This window comes from Coenobita brevimanus, chromosome 37, assembly GCF_032717465.1.
Source record: "Coenobita brevimanus isolate Jiangsu-jjx chromosome 37, ASM3271746v2, whole genome shotgun sequence".
NCBI lineage: Eukaryota > Metazoa > Arthropoda > Malacostraca > Decapoda > Coenobitidae > Coenobita > Coenobita brevimanus.
Window position 1 is genome coordinate 11,575,795 of NC_136990.1, and position 23,510 is coordinate 11,599,304.

At 40.9% G+C, this 23,510-nt stretch overlaps 1 protein-coding gene across 1 annotated transcript in view; it reads right to left on the bottom strand.

Moving 5' to 3' along the window:
- LOC145396356 (alkaline phosphatase-like) overlaps positions 1–23,510 on the bottom strand; it is a 93,141-nt gene that overhangs the window by 48,295 nt on the left and 21,336 nt on the right. Inside the window, exon 4 of the mRNA XM_080269748.1 lies at positions 16,134–16,326. Within this exon, the coding sequence (XP_080125874.1) occupies positions 16,134–16,326 (193 nt within the window). The remainder of the gene's footprint in view (positions 1–16,133; positions 16,327–23,510) is intronic.

A 23,510-nucleotide genomic window follows, 5' to 3' on the forward strand; every position in this document is an offset into this window, starting at 1 on the left:
CAACTTAGAAGGTCACTGATGAATAAAAGGAAGAGAGTTGGTGATAGGACAGAGTCTTGAGGAACACTACCGTTTGGAAGTTAAAGATTTATGCCAGACTCAATCGAAAGTCTTTGAGATGTCAAGTGCAATGGCAAAACTTTCACAAAGTCCAGAAAGGAAGACCAGGAATCTGAAAGGTAGGTGAGAAGATCACCAGTGGAGCGTCGCTAATGGAACCCATACTGACAATCAGAAAGAAAGTTGTGATGGGAAACATGCTCTAAAATTTTTCTTTTAGGAACTGACTCAAAAACTTTTGAGACACAGGACGTTAGAGCAATTGGAAGATAGTTAGAGGGGTGGGAATAGTCACCCTTCTTTGGGACTGGCTGAATGAGAACAAACTTCCAGCAAGACAAAAAGGTACAAGTTGACAGACAAAGGCGAAAGAGTTTACCTAGGCAGGGTGTAGGCACAGAAGGACGGTTCTTGAGGACAACAGAAGGGACTCCATCAGGCCCATATGCCTTGTTAGTATTTAGGCCTGTGATGGCAGAAAATACATCAGCTGAAGAAATTTTAATGTTAGCCATGAGGAAGTCAGAGGGGGGAAGTGGTGGAGGAACAGCACCGGAATCATCTAAGGTGGAATTGGAGGAGAAAGTCTGAGTGAAGAGATCTGCTTTATCAGTAGAAGAAATAGCTACAGAACCATTAGAGTAGAAAAGAGGAGGTAAGGATGATGAGATAAAGTTGTTAGAAAGGTTTTTGGCAAGATGCCAGAAGAAGTGGGAAGAATTCAAGTTCGAGTGCTGAGAGCATTGAGTATGGATGAAATTATTTTTAGCAGTGCGAAGAACAGACTTAGCACGATTCTGGGCAGAAACATAAACAAGATGTGATTCAGGGGTGGGTTGGCTCTGTTATCTTTTATAGGTCCTCTCCTTGTTGCAGACAGCATTAGAACAAGCATGACCTAGAACCCTAACCCCGGGTGATCCCCACCTGACGCACATGGCGTCATTGTCACTGTGTGTGGTTCCTGTGCTCCCAGGGTTACCAGTCCTCCAGTAGCTTCATTTGGCAGCCAGTTATGGTAGGGGCAGGATACACCATCGCGCTCTGCACGTGGGTCTCTGCTGTAGGCCTTGGTTTGGGCCTGCAAAGGTCGAACAGCAAAGTGAACATCGGGTTTTTACCACAGCAGCAGGGGAATGACAACCCCTTCAGTGGTGCCCCAAAGGACCTGAGAGGACGTGGGAGGTTTTTGAAAGACATATGATGAATTTTTTTGTATGCGTGTTTCGTGAAACTAGCCAAAATTTCCCTGCTTGTAGTCACTGTTTTCATTACCCATTTTCCATAACAAAGTTATATGTTTTTCAGTCCTTTGTAATGTTAACTCAAAGTACAAAGCCTACAGTTCATTCATCTACATTTATTTTATTAAAGCACTGTTTTTAGTATTTTTTCCAATTTTCCAATATCGGGTGTGAGACACCCGGGGTTAGTGAATGTGTTACTAAAATGTAAGGTTAGTGTTCTAGGGTTAAACCAAGGCTTTCACGCATTAGTCAAAGGATATGAGGAGGGAGTGTATGCTTCCATGCCCGAGAGAATAATCTCCGTAATGTGCAAGGCACACCCAGATGGCTCCCGACCACAGAAGCAATAAACATTCCATGGAAAATCAAAGAAGTACTGCCTGAGGGCCTCCCAATCCGCAGCTCCAAAGTGCCACAGTTGACGTTTCTTTGGAGGGTCCACAGGCCATACCGGAGCGATAGGACAGGTTAAGGTAATAAGGTTGTGATCAGAGGAGCCCAACGGAGAGGAAAGATTAACAGTGTAAGCAGAAGGATTAGTTGTAAGGAAGAGGTCAAGTATGTTGGAACTCTCTCCAAGGCCGTCAGGGATATGGGTAGGATGCTGTACAAGCTGCTCTAGGTCATTAAGGACGGAAAAGTTGTAGGCTTGTTCCCCAGGTGGATCAGTGAAAGGAGAGGAGAGCCAAAGGTGGTGGTGAACATTGAAATCTCCTAGAACGAAGATTTCAGAGAAAGGAGAAATGAATAGAATGTGTTCCATGACAGAAGTAAGATAGTCGAAGAATTTTTCATAGTCAGTTGAATTAGGGGATAAGTTAACAGTGCAGATATATTTAGTCAGAGAATGACAGGAAAGCCAAAGCCAGAGACTAGAGAATTCAGAAGAATCAAGTTCAGGAACACGAAAGCAAAATAAGTTGTTGCTTAAACATACACAACACTCACCTTTGGCTTTCAAAAGAGTATAAAGTAGGAGGATACAGAAAAGGATTTGCTATCAGTTGCCTCAGACAGCTGAGTCTCAGTAAGGAAGAGAAGGTACTGTAAAGTTTAGAGGAGAAGAGGTGGTGCTCAGCAGAGCGAAAGTTAGAGGAAAGGCCAAGAATGTTGCAGAAATGAAGAAGGAATGAGTCAGACAGTGGTTCCTAGCATCTCATTGAGTCGTCACCGAGAGAGGGGCTGTTGGTGGGGGAATTTATGCCTCCCCCTCGGGGACTCCGAGGCCTGATTGAAAAACGCCATCTTTCTTTTTCAATTTTGAAAAGGAAGTTTAGTGTGTAATGAGCATGTTGTTTGGTGTTGACAGTTAGAGAAACTTGTATTGGAGAGCATGCTGGCCTACTCTCCGCGTTACTGAAACACTGAAAAAGTTCAGCAAAGGGGGATGGTGAGGAACTAGTCCCAAGGGCTGATGAAACGGGAGCTCCAGCTCTCCCTGTCATCAGCTTTCCAATCACTTTGGGAGTACTGCCCAGCTCGACTGGTGCTACAGTCTACTCCCCTAGCTTTGTCTGTCTGTCTGTTAACAATTTTTCGCTAAAACTACTAGTGCTGTTTTGACTAAAATTACACGGATGGTGGGCTAAGACCTTCTGATCACCTGACTAAATTCTAGGCCAAATTGAGGCAAGGTTCAGGTTGTAGGCCCTGCCAAAAAATGACTTTAAAAATCTTTTTTTTTTTTTTTTCTGCCATAACTCCTTTCAAATTCGTCATATCGACATGGAACCGAAACCTAAAGGTGTAGGCTGCATCTTTACCAGCCATGAGAGCAAAGCTGATATTGTTTTCAGTTTGTGTGTGTGTGTGTGTGTGTGTGTGTGTGTGTGTGTGTGTGTGTGTGTGTGTGTGTGTGTTCTCACCTAATTGTTCTTACCTAATTGTATCTTTACAGGAATGAGTCAAGCTCGTACTGTCCCGTGTCTTAAACCATATTTATCGTACATATCCTTAAATTTGTGAATTGTTTTGGCACACACTATTTCATTTCGTAGTGCATTCCATTCATCAATTCCTCTGTTTGGGAAACTGAATTTCCACCTCTCTTCTTATGCAGTTTTTTGCAGTGTCCTCTTGCTGATGCTTCTCCATATGTCAAGTAATCATTTATGTCTATTTTCTCCTTCCCTGATATGCATTTATATAGCATTATCATGTCACCTCTTTTCCTTCTCTCCTGTAGTGTTGGTAGATTCAGTTTATTTAGTCTTTCTTCGTAGCTTAGGTCCCTTAAGCTTGGTATCCATCTTGTAGCGGCCCATTGAACTTTTTCAATATTGTCTATGTGTTTTTTCAGATGAGGACTCCAGACTACTGATACATATTCCAGGGTTGGTCTAATGAATGATGTTATTATCCTTCTTAGCATGTCTTCATTTATGTATGTGAATGCTATTCTCATATTTACAAGCAGTGTATACATGTTCCATACCTTCTCGCTGATGTGGTCAGCCGGAGATAGTCTGTTATTGATAATCACACCTACGTCCTTCTCTCTTTCTGATGTGTGTACGGTTTTATTTCCTAACGTATAATCCCAATCAGGTCTTTTTCCACTTTTACCAAACTTGATTACATGACACTTGTCCACATTGAATTCCATTTGCCATGTATTACTCCATTCATGAAGTTTATTTAATTCTTCTTGTAGCTCTTTACAAGAGTCTGTGTTAGTAATTCTCCTTTGTATTTTTGCATCATCTGCAGACATATTCAGATAGCTTTCATTTCCAGTGTTACTGTTTATATCATTTATATACACTAAAAACATGACTGGTGCCAGCACTGAACCCTGTGGTACTCCACTAGTCACTTCTTTCCAAGATGAGTAGTTTCCTCTTAGTACTGTTCTCATTTCTCTTTTTATGAGAAAATCTTGCATCCAACAAAACAGTTTGCCTCGAATTCCTCCTTGATGGTACAGTTTCCATAAAAGTCTTTGGTGTGGTACTGTGTCAAATGCTTTCTTGAAATCTAAATAGATACTGTCCACCCATCCTTCTCTTTCCTGTATTGTGTTTGTTACTCTGTCATAGTAGCTCAACAGATTAGTAACACATGATTTTCCTTTTTCTGAAACCAAACTGTCTTTCTATTATCATACTGTGTTCTTCTAGATGATTTACCCAAGCTTTTCTTATAAGCTTTTCTAATACCTTGCTTACAACACTGGTCAGTGATACTGGTCGGTAGTTGAGTGGATATTGTCCATTTCCTTTCTTGAATAAGGGGACAATATTTGTTTTCTTCCAAATATCAGGTAGTTTACCTTGACTCAAGGATTTCTTGAAAATTAAAAATAATGGTTTACTTAACTCCTTTGCACATTCTCATAGTACCCAACATGAAATTTCATCAGGACCACTTGCTTTTCCTCTGTCTAATTTACTTAACTCCTCCTGTATTACTTTTTCTGCTATTTGTATATCTGGTAGTATGTGTGGACATGCATGTTCCACATAGTCCCTCTCAAAATTTTTGTCTTCTGTAAAAACTAATTGGAAATTCTCATTTAGCGCTTCACAAATATCTTTCTCTTGTGTATAAGTAATTCTCTCGTCCGTAATGGATTGTATTATATCTTTTACTTTGGTTTTGCTTCTGATGTAGCTGTAAAACAGGTTTGGTTGATCACTACTTCTATTTATTATATCCTCCTCAAACTGTTTTTGGGCTTCCCTCCTTATTCTTGTATAATCGTTTCTTGTCTGTTTGTAATTATTATACGTCCTTTCACTATTGTGTCTCCTGTATCTATTCCACAACAAATCTCTTCTTTCTTTTGATTTTTTACATTCTGTATTGAACCATTTCTGTATTTTCTTATCTGCTTCTTTGTGCTGTGGGATGTACTTGTGGACTCCTATTTCATAAAATTCACAGAATTTTTTATATACAGCATTTAAATCTTGTCCTCTAAGCTCATTTTCCCAATCAACTTCCAAGAAATACTTATTTAGGTCTTGATAATTTCCCTTTTTATAGTTTAGGCTCTTTTTGTAACTTTCATTGCTGTTTACTATGTCATATGCTATCCTGAAGTTGTAATTTAGTACTGCATGATCGCTTTTGCTGAGTGGAGGGTGATATATTAAACTGTCAATATCATTTTCTTGCCTAGTAAATATTAGATCTAGCATTGAAGGTACATCGAGTCCTCTCTTTGTGTGTGTGTGTGTGTGTGTGTGTGTGTGTGTGTGTGTGTCTGTTAGCACTTTAACTTCGCAGTCGCTCGAGATATCATCACAAAATTTTACAGGTGTGTAGTACAGATGAAAATCTCCTATGAGTTTGAAATTGGTGAAAGTAGGTCAAGGTCAAGATAATATTCCGAGCCGCGCTAGAGATGTATCGGCTCGTGACTGGTATGATACCTTCCTTTGGGGGGAGGGTCCTCTGGTTCAAATCTACATCCTACAGCATACCCCATTACATTAGGGGGGTCACCACAGTTAGCGGTAGGGGGGTCAATGTCAGGTGGGTGGGGCCTAAAATTTCAAATGGGCATATAATTGTAAATTTTCACTCAATTTACTCCAAATCTGATATGTGACATCTTTTACTAGATAACCTGTTGTGTTTATATGTTAGCATTAACCCCTACACCGCAGGGATGTTTTTGTGCTCCTTGCGTGTCCCGTGAGGATATTCCTGCTCCGACTGGCTTTTCAAAAATATTTGCCAAAAATCAATTAGTCCTAGAATATTAAAATTAAATATGCATATGGCACATAACTTCGGCTTTCCCCTGGGATGTTTGTTGAGCCTTCGTCGACAACCGTAGGACTTGTGGAGACTTCTGAAACTGGGTAACGAAGTCTCCACTTTACACTTCCCGATACCCCGTAATATGGTTACCACTGCCTGATATTATAACTACAAACACTATTCTATGAATTTCAAGTAGTTTGGAATCCATATTCAAAAAAAAAAAAAAAAACACTGTGAAAGCAATGTAAATTACGAGCTCATACGAGCTTTCCTCCCGTGCTGGTTCCACGATGGTATTCTGAGGCGGAGCTGTCATTTATTATTTATAAACACACTCACACTTTATATTCCTAGTGCTTTATTACACTTATTTATATATATAATATTTATCTATAAGTTTCTTTCAGTACTAGTAGTTTATTTTCACTCCAGGCATTCACTTTCCCTTTCTGTATACTAGCGTAGAGAACGAAGCTGTCACTTTCACTTTCAAACTCCCAGTATTCATACATGCTAGAGCGAAACTTTCGCTTTCACTTTCATTACTCCTAGTATATATACTCGTATTCTTATATTACCAGTACTACTTATTTACATTTCTATTTACATTCTCTATTCTATTTACATTATTTACATTTCTATTTTATTTACACTATGTTATGCACTGTCACTTGCAGTAACTTATAAAACTATTTTCCACTGTTCAGTTGTATTTACATTCATTGCTTTCACTTGCTATTTACACATTATTACACATTATTTACATTTCCACTTGCACTGTTTTAGAGTCACCAGAAAGATCGTGGTCACTGTCCATCATTATCATTGATACATTAGCCAGTTCACATTCCACAGCAGAGTCACTTAGCCCTTTACCCCTACACACAAGGTTTAGTAGGGGTAGAGGTCACAGGGCCCTTTGCATGGGGCTAAAAAGCAGCGGAATTGGACAAGCCCGAATCCAACGTGGTTTCACCTTGAAAGACGACAGTAAACTGAATACTGTGGCCTAGGGGCAGTGAAGAGTTGCCAATGCCAGTGTGGTGACAGCTGCTAATATATATGCTATGAAATGATCGGCAGGAAATCTAGACAATACATAATAAATTAGGTAGTTCTAGGTGAATGTAAATATCACTTAGGCTTTTCCCTTCATTTCTTATATATATTTTTATTATGAGAACAGGTCATACGGCATATTTCAAGGAGAAATAAACGGAAAATTAGCGAATGAGTGTTTATGAGGTGTTGCCAGGTGATAATTAGCCCATTCCAGATGTATGGCAGTATCAATTACCTTTTCTTTTTCTTTTATGCATTATTTTGTATAAGAATAGGGCAAAGGGCACATTTCAATGGATAAAATGAGTGGAAAAATCCGTCCAGGATTTGTGTAGCGCAGCAGAGCTGGTCAGGCAGGGGGGGAGGTAAGGAGGGGGGAAGTCAAGGACAGGAGAAAAATGGCTAAATTGTCAACAGTGGATGGTAGTACAGGTGACATTAGCAGAACTGAGTATAGCTGGACACTGGTAGTACTGATAGATGATACAAGCCACCATTTGAAAGCCCGGGGGAATTCTAAATAACACAGAATCACAAAAGTGATGCCCCGCGGTATTATCCCTTGCTCCCGAGCATCACGAAAGTGATGCCCCACGGTTAACCCTTTAAGTCCGGGTCGGGTCTTAAGACGGGTTCTCTTGATGGATACCGGGTCAGGACTTTTGAGTAAAAGAGCCTCAGGCAACGGGTGGCATCGTTTGATACCCCCCACCTTCCATGTTGCACTCAGAGGGGTCTGGGCTCTGACGTCATATGTAAACAAACCTGCTGGTACAAATGTACCGGGTTTTGGAGTGGATTTTTTCTTTATTTTCGCATTTTATGCTCAAATAATTACCTAAAAATGACTCATAAATCATAAAATAATTTTGTACAAACAAATATATGCCTAAAATCCTTCAAAAATATGCTGTAATAACAGTACATGTGACCGATTTTTTTTTCACGTCTGCAACGCGCAGAGGTTAGGCAGCGCGATTGTGCGTATCGTGGAGTTAGAGGGAAGTCTTCATTTTTCGCCCTCAGCACAGTCTTCAGATGAGATGGCAGAACCGGACAGCACTTTGCAGAACTCTGAAGTGACTAGTAGACTTGGTGAAGAGAGGGAAGTGCATGACATCACCGATTTTGAAGGATTTTCGGACAGTGATACACAAACTCCAATAACCTCAGGGGTATCAGTGAGTAGTGCTGGCGTGAAACGTAAGTTATTGCCAGGTTTGGAGTACGATAGTGATGACCAGGAGAGTGGTAGTGACAGTGAGGGGATGGCACAGGAGAGTGGTAGTGACAGTGAGGGGATGGCAGACAGTGACAGTGATGGATTTATTCCCGTGAGTGACGAGAGTGATGATGATTCAGACCTAAGTGATGATGATGATGATGATCCCAGGGTGTGTGACCCTCCCCGTAGGCCTGGTGGTATTGGTAGTGCTGGTGGATCTGGGTTTATCTGGGCAAATGGTGATAGATTCATACCAAATTGCTATAGATTTGATGCAACTCACAGTGGAGTGACAAGGGCTGCAGTTGGAGTAGACAAAAACAGTTCTGAAATGGAGTATTTTCTCCTGTTTTTTGATGGTGAAATTCTTGATTATTTGGTACAAGAAACCAATAGATATTATCAGTTCATGAAGGACAAACATCCTTTTTCTCCACAATAAAATGAAACGTTGGTATGATACCAGTGTACCTGAAATGTACACATTTCTTGCACTCACTCTTCTGATGCCACAAGTAAAGAAGCAAAATGTTCGTGACTACTGGAACCGAGATCCACTGATTCATACCCCAATATTTCCCAAGTACATGCCCAGGGACAGGTACCAGCTACTCATGCGATTTATTCATTTCACAGACAACAACCATCCCAGTACTGATGACCGCCTTTGGAAGGTTCGTCCAGTAATTGAAAAGATAAGGGAGCGTATTCGCACCTTCTTTGCACCCTATCAGAAACTTGTTATTGATGAAAGTCTCATTCTGTTCCGTGGCAGACTTATATTCAAGCAATACATTCCCTCCAAAAGACACAGATTTGGAATAAAAATTTTTGTTATTTGTGACTGCCTAACTGGCATAGTGTTAGACATTATAGTGTACACTGGCACTGATATTGATGTACCTGCAAGAGATCCCCTAGGATTTTCTGGCTCTGTGGTAAAAAAATTGATGGCACCATTTCTGAACAAGGGACATGTTTTGTATACTGATAATTGGTATACTTCCCCATCCCTGTGTAGTTTCCTTCATGATCATAACACTGGTAGTTGTGGGACAGTCCGGAAGAACAGGAAATATCTTCCAAAGTTTGGAGGACGTAGTGCTCGAGGAACCTGTGAGCTCTACAGAAGTGATCCTTTGCTGTGTGTCAGATGGACAGATAAACGGGAGGTTTGTATGCTGAGCACCTTCCATCGTGGCAACTTGATTCCATCAGGAAAAGTGGACTATAGAACAAAAGAACCAGTCCTCAAACCGGACGTAGTAACTGATTACACAAAAATATGAGACTTGTTGACAAGTCGGATGCCCAAATAGGTACTGTGGAGTGTATCAGACGTACCGTAAAATGGTACAAGAAGTTATTTTTTCATATGGTTGATTTGTCAATGCTGAATGCCTACCATATGTACAAGGCAGAAACCCAAAAGAAGAAGTCACTGAGGCACTTTGTTCTGGAAGTGGTGAGACAACTGCTCACCAAGTATGGAACACTGAACAATGACCGTCCTGGACGCCACTCTGAACTAGCTGCTGACAGACTTGTAGCAACGGGATTCGCCAATAGGCACTATCTACAAAAGCTGCCTCCAACACATACCCGAAAGACTGGACAGCGATCATGTCATGTCTGCCTTCATTCTGTGAGAAAGCCGTGGAAGAACAACCGAGTGAGCACATGGTGTAAAGAATGTGGTGTCGCACTATGTTTTGAGTGTTGGCGTGACTACCACACACTTGCAAAGTTCTAGCCAAACAGAAGTAATGGATAACAAGAAGAAAAGTTTTGTTGAATGAGAGGAAATAAGTTCTGTTCTGATTAGTGGAAGCACAGGTAAAAGTTCAGAAGTTGAAATTAGTTTTTTGAATATGGAAATAAGTTCTGTTTTGAAAATAATTGTACACAGAAGCAAGAAATAAGTTTTTCTAATAAGAGAAGAATGTTCTGTTCAAACTATAAGAACAAGAAGAAAAGTTTTGTTGAATGAGAGGAAATAAGTTCTGTTCTAATTACTGGTAGCATAAGTAAAGTTCAGAAGTTGAAATTACAATTTTTTGAATATGGAAACAAGTTCTGTTTTGAAAATAATTGTACACAGAAGCAAGAAATAAGTTTTTCTAATAAGGAAAGAATGTTCTGTTCAAAGCTATAAGTGAAAACACCAGATAGAAAAAAGTTGTTTGTTTACTTTCTGCGGCATCCTCATGGAATACCCATACTGCATTCATCAGCTTCATCAGCTGTAATTTCAGTAATGGGTAGGTAAAATATATTTATTTTATTATTTTTATTGATATTTCATCATTATCCATCATCCCAAACACATAAATCGTAAAAATATGACATGTCAAATTTCCCGAAACTTTTGCCTCCCGGGGCATGTCTGCGGATTCTCAATTGCCTCACAGAGGGGTTAAGGGGTTAAAATGACTGCCGGAGATGGGTTTGTTGTGCCTTGGCACCGCTTTTTGTTTGATTTTGTAATGACCTTGGGCAATAACGGTATCAGAAGCAGGCCCCACTTCACAATCAAAGTCTCTTCCAAAGCTGCACTAAGTTGTCTGAAGGTAACACGAATAAAATATAAGTTCCATCATCAGAGTGAAGTGGTCAATGCCTACTGACTGCAGGAGGGCCATGAGGGTAGGCAGTCAATTTCTGCTGAGTCCTATACTTCCTCCAGACTATGCAACCGTCCAGTTTTTAATCCAAATTTCTATTTCAGTTGAAGGCATGAAGATGTTGGGATAGGTGATGGGGTAGCAGGTTATGATACTCGACAAAAAAATCATCCAAACACTTTGGTCCCTTCTGTCTGACTACTCTTCTTCCTCACTTACGGATGCTGCCTATAACTGGTAATAGCATTACTTCTTGCTCAAGAAGATGATCTAGGTTTATCTGTCAATAACCGCTTTAACGTATAATTTTTTTCTAAATTCAATCAAATGTGGAGAGAATGGAGAATGAACGACTGACTAAGAGGGTGTATGTAGGTGAGGTGGAGGAAGGGAGGGAGGGGTAGACTGAGGATGAGGTGGAGGGATGGAGTTGAGAGGTATATGAGGGAGGGGGGAGTGAGTTGGGGGGAGGGTAGTCAAATGGTGGATGACAGAGCGACTTGGAGGCATTTTGCCTGCGGCCACCCTTTGCGGGATTAGGGCATCGGGCTATAGATAGATAGATAGAATAAAACTGCGTGGAAACAGCAAGATTTAAAATATCTTCAACACAGTGATGAGCAGAGTAGCGAACACATGAAGGAAATCTTCTATCTTGTATTAGCAGGATCAGGAAACTTAGCTGACAATATTCCTTTGGGAGATGAGTGTAGCCATTGTACTTATAGCACAGCCACTTTTAACATTAATTTCAGTGCCAATAATGTAAATTCCAGTTACAAGAAAGTTTCACACTACAAGAGATCTGGTTTTAAAAATTAAGACATTATGGGTAGTAATGACTGGTAACCTCTTATTCAGTCGACGAACGTCCATGATGTGCTGACACTATTTACAAAACGACTTATGAAAGTTGTTGGGTGTGTGTACCGATATGCAATGGACGACATGCAAAAAAATCTAAGCCGAAGTGGTGAAACAGCGACGGTGAAAACTGTCTTTCAGCTAAGAAACTTATCCACTGTCACAGGGTTTTTAAGAGTATGCAATATTAAAGAATAATATTCAATAATACTTGAGAACACGACAAACAATTGACTTGTGAAAATCAAGCAATCATTACTTTATGTCGACTTACTTCGCCGATTCTCTAAGGACAAGAATTTGTGAACTTTCTCAACAGTACACAGCAGAGACTAATTACTCACACGTGCTGTTTATTGGTACTGCTAGCCTCTGGAGAAAGTGACTCCACCCCTGACATATATATATATATATATATATATATATATATATATATATATATATATTGCCATGCCAGACGCCTCAATCCCGTTTGGGGTGGACACAAATAAATCGCCTCCAAGTCGCCCTGTCCCCCGCCATTTCACTGCCCTGCTGCCAACTCACACCCCCCTCTCTCATATACCTCTCCACCCCATCCCTCCATCTCATCCTCGGCCTCCCCCTCCCTCTTCCCCCCTCCACCTCACTCACATACACTCTCTTCATCAGTCTTTCACCCTCCATCCTCTCCACATGGCCAAACCACCTCAGTGTGTTTCTCATAATGCTTCCTATCACATCCACATCCACACCACAATAATCCTTTATATCCTCATTCGTCAGCCTGTCTCTCCATGTGACTCCACAGGCTCCTCTTAACCCACCCCATCCCGTCGACGTATAGGTACGTTGCAACGATTTGCATTTGCCAGTCCCGGCGACGTACCAGTACGTCGTGCAATTGCAAGGTACCTAATTTGCACAATTTTCAAATTTCGCACATGATTTTTCGTATGTATACACGGGACACCTTCCTCTATTCCTCTACAAGATGCCAAGCAGGGACAATGCCTTACGCTGCATAACCTCCCCCCTCCCCCCTTCACGCCATTGTCTTGGCAAAGGACATGTTACCAGTGACCTGGCTAGTAAAGATATTCAGAGCCAGAGTGATTCCCCAATCGATGACAATGTGGAGGACAATGTTTATATAGCATTAGAAGAAGAAACAGCCAGAAATAATGATCAGGTAATGTGGCAAAAAAAGGTCAGGTATGGTGATTAGTTAGTGAGTGAAACAATGCTTATAATGCCTTTACTACTGCTTGAAATCCAATATACTCTCATACTACATATACATTCGTACCAAGTAAATAAATAAATACCGTTTATGAGTGGATAAAATAGTTACCCTCCCATAGAACTCGTTTTCTTTGGTGCCAGAATGTTAGAAAACCCACTCAGGTAAGGAGGAACTCCTACCTGGATTGGGCACTTTAAACCTCAGGTGAGCGATTTCTCTATGAATTTTCGATGTTTCTCACCAAAAGCGAAGGTTTTAGCCAAAAAAAAATTTTTTGAAAATATCTCGAGACTGGGGGATGTCGGAGGTGCGGAAAACCTCGGGACGTGACGGGTTAAATAACTCATTTCCACTGCTCTCACTCTTGACTTGTGTCCTTCCAACAACGTCCAAGCTTCACTTCCATATGTTAGAGTTGGTATCACAATACTGTCATGTAGTAACTTTTTCACTTCCATGCTCACTTCCCTGTTTCTTATCACTGCTTTCAAAGAACCAGCAACCTTCTTCCCTGCTGTACCCTTTCACGCACTTCACCCTCCAAACCTCCATCCTTACTCATCACACTACCCAAGTACTTAATTGTACTCACTTTTTCCAATTCCTCACCATCCAACCTCGCTGTACATTCACTGACTTCACCTCTCTCAAAGTCCATCACTTTACTCTTCCCTACATTCACCCTTAGATTCCGTTTCTTACACACTCTCGCAAACTCATCCACAAAGCCTTGCAGCTCCCCTTCGTCTTCATTCAACAACACAGTATCATCTGCAAACAGCAGTACAGGGAGTTTCCAAACACTATCCTCTCTCACCAGGGCCACTCCAACATTCACTACCCTACCTTGTACCTATTTTATTACCCCATCCATGTACAGATTGAACAACCATGGAGACATGACACATCCCTGTTTCAACCCAACTTTCAAAGAGAAAAATTCACTTAGTTCACCATCCACACGCACTGCAGCCTTCGCACCATCGTACATACTCTTCACAGCATTTAACAACTTCCCATCTACTCCATATATTCTTAACACTTTCCACAATCCTTGCCTATCCAGCCTGTCATATGCTTTCTCCAAATCCATGAAAGCCGCATACAACTTCTTTCACTTCTCTAGAAACTTTTCCACTAAAGATCTAAGAATGAATATCTGATCTACACAACCTCTTCCCTTCCTAAAGCCTCCCTGTTCTTCTCCAACTAATTTCTCTGTTCTTTCTCTAACTCTGTCAATAAGTATCCTGCCATGCACTTTTCCTATTATACTAAGAAGACAAATGCCCCTATGATTACCACACACTTCTTTTTCCCCTTTTCCTTTGTACAAGGGAATAATTATACCTGACTTCCAATCCTCCAGGACTCTACCTTCTTCCCAGGCCAAAATGCACATCTTCCACGTCCATTCTACTACTATCTCTCCCCCATGCTTCAGCATTTCACCACACACTCCATCAATTCCTGGGGCCTTCCCCGATTTAACTTTCATCATTGCTTCCACAACTTCTATCCTACTGATTTCTTCCTGTCTTCTCACCTCCCTCCTTCTCCCAGCCATTCTCCAGCCACTTATACTCGCATTACTTCCATCCTCTATGTTCAACAATTCCTTAAAGTGTTCACTCCATCTGCTCACTTTTTCTCCCTTCTCCACTAGTAATCTACCATTTTTATCTTTCACTCCCCTGCTAACTTCACTTCCACCCTGTCTTACTCTTTTCACCTCTTTCCAGAACATTTTCTTACAGTCCCTCCACTTTACACTCAAATTCCTTCCAAATTCCTCATCCACTCTCTTCTTACTCTCTCTTACTAATCTTTTCACCTCTCTCTTTCTTTCTACATATAACTCTCTCTTCTGCCTCTCAACTTCTTCCACGCCTCTATTTCTCATCCATTCATTGTATGCTTTCTTCTTTTGTGCCACAGCCTGTCTCACCTCTTCATTCCACCACGCTGTTCCTTGCACCCCCCCTCCGTCTTCTCTTCCTTCCACACACCACATCACATGCTGCACATATTTCTTCTGTAAATATCCTACACACACCTTCCACGTCTCCCATCTGCTCCAATTCATATTTGCCCAATCGTTCCTCCACTTCTCTCTTATACTCTGCCTTTTTCTCATCCTCTTGTAACCTTTCCACTCTCTTTGCAACTACTCCTTCCTCTTGTCTTTCCCTTGTATTCCTCCATCTTACTTGAATCCTAATTCTGGCCACCACCAAGTAGTGGTCAGAAAGTCCACTCCCCCTACCTCTATAAGCTCTTGCATCCATTACACATCTTCGCATCCTTTCATCAACACACACATAATCAATCATTGCCTTCCTTTCATTCAGTTCACCACCCGCCCTTCTCATCACTCGCCATGTATACCTGTGGATCATTTGATGCCTGAAGAGGGTACTGGCTATCACCAACCCCCTCCCAGCACAAATGTCCACTAACGCACTCCCATTCTCATCTATCTCAGCAGGCACACCCCACTCACCAACTATTCCATCCACCTTCACATTCCCAACTTTACCATTCATATCACCGATCAAAAACACTCTCTCATTCCTTCCAAACTTTTCCATGCACACTTCTACATTTGTCCAGAACTCTTCTCTCACTCTTCTAGCACGATCTTGCATTGGCGCATACACACACACAATCGCCCACATTTGTATTCCAACTTTCAACTTTACCCACACATTCCTTGACCCAACTGATCCATACTGTCTTATGCTCTTCTTCCATCTTTAACTCACAACTATACATACTCCTTCCTTTGCCCTCTCATTCTCACCTACTCCTGCACATATACCCCATCCATACTCCCATTCTCTCACACTCTCACTTCACCATTTAGTTTCAGTTATTCCACATACATCCACTTTCGCACCCTCAAGCACCTGGACAATCTCTCTCTCTTTCACCTCATCATTTGCTCCCCTTACATTCCACGTTCCGATAACCATGTCCTTTGTCCGGTCCTTGGTCGTCATCGTTTGGTCAGTCCTTGTCCGAGGCTTATTGTTTGTTTTTTTAGTTAGTTGTTTTCCGGGGAGGGGCAGTATATATAATTCAGTTAATATTGTAAGTCTTCTCTCTCTTACCTGTGTATTTTCCTGCATCTTGGGCCCACTTAAGTATGGAGTGGAGTCTGTTTGCTGGGTTGAGTGAAGCTTTACAGTCCTTGGGTCCAACTCTTCCAGTCACCCCCAAAGTTTCATAGTTACCCTTCACTCCAGTCAGGTACGCAGTGGCAGTACCAGCGCTGTCCCCCACCTGCTTGTCTAGGTTGTACGTCTGCAGGAAAAGGGGATATTGAGCACAAACATTATAATATATATATATATATATATACATATATATATATATATATATATATATATATATATATATATATATATATATATATATATATATATATATATATATAATCATCAGCTATTTGTATGTCCACTGCAGGACCGGCCTATCCCAACCGAAGTGGGGACGATACAGCCAATGTATCTCTACCAAGTGGCTTAGGCTGTCTAGTAGAGATTGTATGTAGGGTGAGAAGTGCTTGTAAGTGTAATTGTAGTGTTGGAGTGGCATTGGATGTGTGTGTAGTCTGTGAACCATGTGTAATCGGCCCGTGCAAGCCGACTGGGTGCAAGCATATTTTATAGTACGAGACACTGGTTCAGCCACAGCACCCCTTTTGTCCGCCAATGCAGTACGTGGCCTGAAGAAAGCTCCCAAAGTTTATTACCCTGGCGAGGCGCGAACCCTCGTTCTTCAGTGTACGAAAACGCACACTTTACCACAGAGGCTTCATATATATATATATATATATATATATATAGAGAGAGAGAGAGAGAGAGAGAGAGAGAGAGACAGACAGACAGACAGACAGACAGACAGACAGCATTATCGGAAACATGCTTGCCTCGGCTGTATGTCCGTAGGAAAAAAGCAGACTGGGAACTTGGCGGAGACTGAGACAGTGTGTAAGAGGTGGACCACGAGTGTGTCGGGGGAATGTTCCGTGCGAGTGACATAGTTACCATATTTAGCATAACTGTGTGCATTTAGCAGAATCTGATGTCAGATTTGATGTTTGGTGTTATGGCATAAATTTTAGCATAATGGACCATTTAATACATATATATCATAATCCTGCAGCGTCTGGAGTAAAGTTTAATATATTTCTTATTTGCAGAATACCGGGTTACCACATTTAAGAAATGATTCACTTACCACAGTCACAAGATTCACTTGAAGTATCTTGAAAATAAATACTATATCAAAATTCCATCATTTTTTTGTCACTTTTTGCAAAACGTGGTGACTGAATTCCGTAGAGTTGTTTTCGCATTTTCTTCATATTTCGTTTGTTTCATCCGGACAAACTATACATTATCAAAACCACTGCAACATCAAAAATTCATGTCCAACACTGCAACACCCCATAATTTTTCACGCACCTGCATGCCTTGGTTAGAGATTACGTTGATTTGGATGCTACATGCTATGGTATCATCATTTTTTGTGGAAATATATAAAAAATGGGTTTACTCCATACTTCCACCATTTTTTGTAGAAATTTCTTTAAATTATTTGAACGCTACTTGTTGCCATCATTATTTGTGGGAATTTCCAACATTGTCAAATTATTACTTGCTATCTTTTTTCTTTTTTTTCTTTTTTTTGAAAGCTTTAATATCAGCCACTTTGTTGCTACCTACCATTGTATTTTGTTGTTGACCAAGCGAAGGGGTAGAACGCTGAATCGCGCCTGAAGGCCAAAGGGAAAGTACTATAATATGATTAAAGATCTGCAGTTTTCTCTTTGGTCTTCAGACGCGATTCAGCGTTCCAGCCTGTGAACGCCGTCGCTTGACCAACAATAAATGATGGTGGATAGTAACAAAGTGGCTGATATTAAAACTTCTCTCACATAACTCATCTGCGGTGCTGGCGTGTTAAATCAGCTATTTCAAACCAGCATTAACTAGAAATTCCCTACATTGTAAGACTAGTTACAAATCTGTGCTAGATGTAATGACTCAAATCAAAAGATCCGCTTGCCTTCTCAGCCACAGTTATTTGGGGGGAGATCATAAATGTGACTGATCATTTTTAAAAATCTTTGACAGTGACTGGGGTGAAAACGAGTCTTCAGAATTAATTGCAGTCTGTTCTTACGACGAATCACAGAAATTATTTCTAGCCACTTCTTATAATGGGTCACGAGTCGGCGTATTATTCCAACGCCGTTATTATGACGGTTCAGATAATCACTACAGTGTTAATAAAGAGGTTTTCTAGGTAACATTTACACAAGGACGCGGGGATGAGTGTGGAGGTCCGGATGGTCGCCATATATGCGTCCCTTCACCCAGTTATTAGGGATACCATAGTAGGCTCCACATCACCCAGTTATTTGGCTATATGGTTACCACCCAACGTTTCCTGGGTTACAGGAATGCATTAAGTTCGCCACGCAATGTAAGGCCACCTGAAGTGGAAGCAAGATAAAAAGTAACAGCAAGGGTGGGAGAAGTAGGAATACAGGAGGACAGACAAGGAAAAGAAATGATCAATGTGAGGGAAGAACTGGTCAGCATTACATCAAGTGAGTGGATGATGGTCACCACCAAGTACCACCAGAGAATAAATTATATGTAAAAACAGAAGAAAATCCACAGTTTCCCCTACACGCTGCATGAATTTTATTTTATTTTTTTTTTGAGCATTTTCTCATAGCTATGGGAATAGTAACTCAGTGAATGACGATGCAACAAACAGGCCTGAAATATACAGATAATTTTTGAGATGAAAGATTTTGAAGGACAAATAATAATTTCTGGAGCCTAATCATATAGTTGCTCCAAGATACAGGTGAAACGGCCTTGTTTTGAATAAAGAATCGTAATGTATAATCTTTAGGTAGAAATTGGACCAAAACTGACATTCATGAAATTAATATAAACAAAGACAGTGAAGTTTGAAAGTAGCTCCCATGAATCCTTGAATCTCTGGTGTGATGAGTGGTTTGGTGGTGGTAAGGTTGAGATGATGGTGTGGTTGGAAGGACTACAATCAGTACTACAAAACCAGCACTCCCTCTCTCTCTCTCTCTCTCTCTCTCTCTCTCTCTCTCTCTCTTTCTCTGTGTGTGTGTGTGTGTGTGTGTGTGTGTGTGTGTGTGTGTGTGTGTGGGTGTATAAATTTCCAAGTCATCTTGTGATGGTCCAAGTTTGGTGGCTGGGTGGATAGGATGGTGCGTATACGAGTGGGGTGGGTGGACAATGTTGGTGGGTAAGGTGGGTGGTCAGGGTGGGCGGGAGGGTAGACAGGATGGGCAAACAGGTGAGGAATGCGGGCTGGGTGTGTGGGTGTGGTTGGCACTGTGTTTGGTGGGTGGGCAGGGTGGGGTTGGTGGATTTGTTGGGGGGGGGGTTAGTGGGTAGACGAGTGGATTGACAGGGTGGTGGGGTGAGTGGGCTTGCTTCGTAGGTTGATGGCTGGGCGTTTTGGGTGGGTGGGTAAGGGATTGTATGATATTCCAGAGAACAACCAAGGTGATAGGTTTACTACACATGGGTGAGTGAGTAGGTATATAGATGGGTTGGTTGCTTTAGGTGGGGTAAATTAGTTATATTGTGGAAAGGGTCTACGGTGTAATTAGGTCCATAATTAAGTCATGTCCACCTGGATATATGTTCAGGGGATAAGGGCCTAAGTAAAGACATTTGACCAATGGATTAAACAGGTCCATGGACGAAATGGTTCCTTGCGAAAAATGAATAAATAAATAAATACATCTGTGTGAGGATTTGGTGTGTTTCCGTGGGGAAAAGGTAGGTCCAATAATGAAAATAAGTCTAAGGAGGGAAAAGAGATGAAATAATTCGACGGGAAGCATTTGTCATTCGAGACAAAATAGTTTCAAGATCGAAAAATAGATCCCCTGTGGAATAGGTTCCGGGGGCAAATAAATCCATGTGGAAGAATCGGCACTGGAGGAAACTAAGTACATGAGTCAAACAGGAGCACAGGGAAAAATAGGATCCTACAGTAGGTCCAGAAGAATGCAGGTCCATCGGGCAAAATCGATCCATGGAGCAAAAATAGGTCCAAGAGGGAACCTGGTCCATTGATGAATATGTCCAAGGGGGAAAATAGTGTTGAGGGGGATAATGGGTCACTGGGATGACTAGGGCCATAGGGGTAAGTGGGTGGGAGATGACCATTAGGTGGTGTAACGGGAGATGGGCTTGTGCTAGTAGGCATAGGCCAAAAAACACGTCTATGCTGAAGAAATTATTTGGCGTCAACTTCAGAAGACCAATTAAAATTTCCGTTGTCAGTTAATATGATTACGGAATTAATGAAAAAAACGAGAACCGAGGCAAAAATATGTATAAAAAAAAAAAAAAAAAAAAGATAATAGTAGCACTGCCTGACAAGTCTGTCAAGAAGAGTGATAATGTGATAAGGTAGTGTTTGTAATAATGATATTGACAACATTATTATGTAAATAAATACTGATCGTGAGAAGGTGTCTTAACATCAAACTATATTCTTCTGGTTAATGACAACTGAAATATCGTTCAAAGTGACATTCATCCCAGTTAAAAGGCTAACTCTCTTACCAACGAGGGACTATACATCAGTTTATTTGATATATTCTAAACAGTATCACTGAATAGCACAAATTATTAAATAGATAAAAATGTGGGAAATATTTTCCCCCAGAGCAGTTGCGCTCTCTACTTTTATCATAGTTATCCCTGGTTAGTGGCAGAGGAAAACTTGAGACCGTTGTTAATTGTTCAAGCGATTTTAATAACCCAGAAATTACGTTTTCTTTAATAATTCTTGTTATTGATAAATTAAATGCTACTGCATTTAACCCCCGTGGACAACTGGACAACAAACATTGTAAATACATGTAATTATGTGGTATTCTCCACTGACCTAAACTGCGTCTGCACGTTATATGACGTGGCGAATAGGGAAAGATTCTCGTGTTAAGCAGATGTGGAATTAAGATATTTACACAGTTTAAGGGAATACTTGGTCTAACTTTAGTTTAAGTAAAACTAAGATTAATTTGTTAGATTTGCCCTGTACATATTATGATGTAATCTAACTATTTAGTACTGTAATTAATTAACAGTTGGCAACCTACCATTCTATGAGGGAGCAGGGAGGTAGATCCTGCCACACACTCACTCTGCTCCCAGACCTTGTGGAGTTAACACTCTGTCCCTAGTCTTACTCAAGCTAGCACTGTTGTACATAAGCACCTAAAGGACGCTTGACTGCTCAAGCAATTACACTAAGCGCCTCATCGTCAACTGTTATTAATCACTCCCTCTTCACTAGCTAATTAACCTTTACGAATTGGCCAATTCAAGGGGGGATTAGCTATGAGATCGAAGAGAAACAGTTATTGTAGGTGAGTTAAGGTTAAGTTACGTTTCACCTAACTCTGAGACTTGTTTGATTTATTTAGACAACTTTAGAGCAGAGTAACGACCTACGAGTTGTTTACCAGAAAATTCTTGCATAGCAGTGCCCCGGCAGGAATACCGACTTGTATACATTAAATATTTTTCACATTTTGGTTCCCAGAAAGAGGGCCTCAATTTTTTTACCAGACCTATTAAACATTTTTCACAAAAAAGAATGACTAACAGGACACGCAAACTAACACGTCAGTAAAGAAATATATAATTATACATAACTGTTTCAGGGACAGTAATACAAATAAAGCGAGATTAAACCTTTTGCGTGCGGATAAATTAATAAGTTTTCTGTGCCATGACGCATCGGCTGTTCTCCCCTCCCCCCCCCCCGCCTGCCGTAGGCTCCAAAAAAGTGTATTCTCGGCTTTCTTTCACCACCCAAACATATTTATTTTGCCACAAAACCCACATATTCCCATTCGTCAATGTTTGTTCCACATGATAAGCAGAAAAAAACAAAAAAAACATTATAGGTACGCTAGGGCCCTGGAAATAAACATTCGGGAACATAGATCTCAAGTCCCAACATCATAAGTCGAATATTTACTAATCAATCTCTACATGTTATACCATCATTGGAAAGAGTATTTTATTAGCTTTCGAATGGTGCGGGGGGGGGGTCCCAGTTTGATACGAGGTATGGTGTTCGAGCAATAAGCAAAAAAGTACAACCAATTTCAGACAGACAACAACTTTTTTGGGGGGAGCTCTAGTGAAAAACTTTTCCTGCCACTGTTATGTTTTTATTTTATCATCCTATGTAGAATTTCATTGGCTTTTCATTTGAGCAAACAGCGGTGATCCTAGGCCTCATAGTTTTCGAAAAAAATGCAAAAAACTACAGAGTACCCATGCTGTGACGTGACTGTAGGGCGGTTTCCTGCCTTCCTCTAAGCTACTGCACATATTTCACCAATTCCTTGTACACTAGATATGGACACTATATTCTCATGATTCACTATCACTATTTTTTAGTTGAATATTCACATTTGGTGCAGGGTAGAGGCAGTGTAGTTGATTAGGAGCAGTAGCACAGTCTTCATTGAGCCAAAGGCTGATAACATCCAGGAATGCTTCACAGACACAAAATTTCCTATTGCAAACACCAAATCTAATCACAAGAGTGCCCAAACACTATATACAAGCACTATTGGTATAGTGAAATATGTTGCACAGCCGAGATGGGGGTAAGAGTAGAAATTTAAAGGGCCAAACTGCATAGTACCTCCCCCACTCACAGCTCATTTGGTACTGAATAACCTGTCTGCTCTCATTCCGGTATTGGGACCCACAGTTGCTAACTCATTACTTTTGACAAGCAGCAGCTAAGCTATGATGCCTCCAAAAATGACGCTGATTACCCGAAAACTTTTTCTCTGATGAAAGTTTTTGTTTTAATGACAACAAAGCGACAATGAGTATGAGCGCAGCCACACCCTAATGATGATGAACACATCAATGCATACGATGGGGTTAATATTATCCTGCCACACTACTTCTCTTGTCATGGGAATGCTCCTACCATATGCAGTTTAAATTCTTTAGCATTGTTGTGGATGTTACTTGTTTTTAAACCTCTCATGCACTATAAGTTTTCTGTAAGTGTGGGTGACATGATCAGAGATAATGCCATGAGGACAAGCTGGACTCGTGCACAAAGAAAAACACTCCTTTTTTTTTTTAAACAGATCAGAGGAAGGAAAAACAAATGAATACAAAATATAATCCATTCACCAGATTACTGGCATCCACCTTTCATAAAATATCTGTAACAGTTGGACTTGAACAGCTGTAGGTTGATGTTTGAGGGGAAACAACTCCAGAAAAGCGGGTTCCAAGCATTGCAGTTCGGGGAATAAAAGAATTCTGGTAGGCAGACGTTCTGCAATATGCTGTGTGACATTCCAGTCCTGAGCACCACCAGATGTCCGTGTAGCATGAGGGAAGGCATGGAGAGGTGGCACC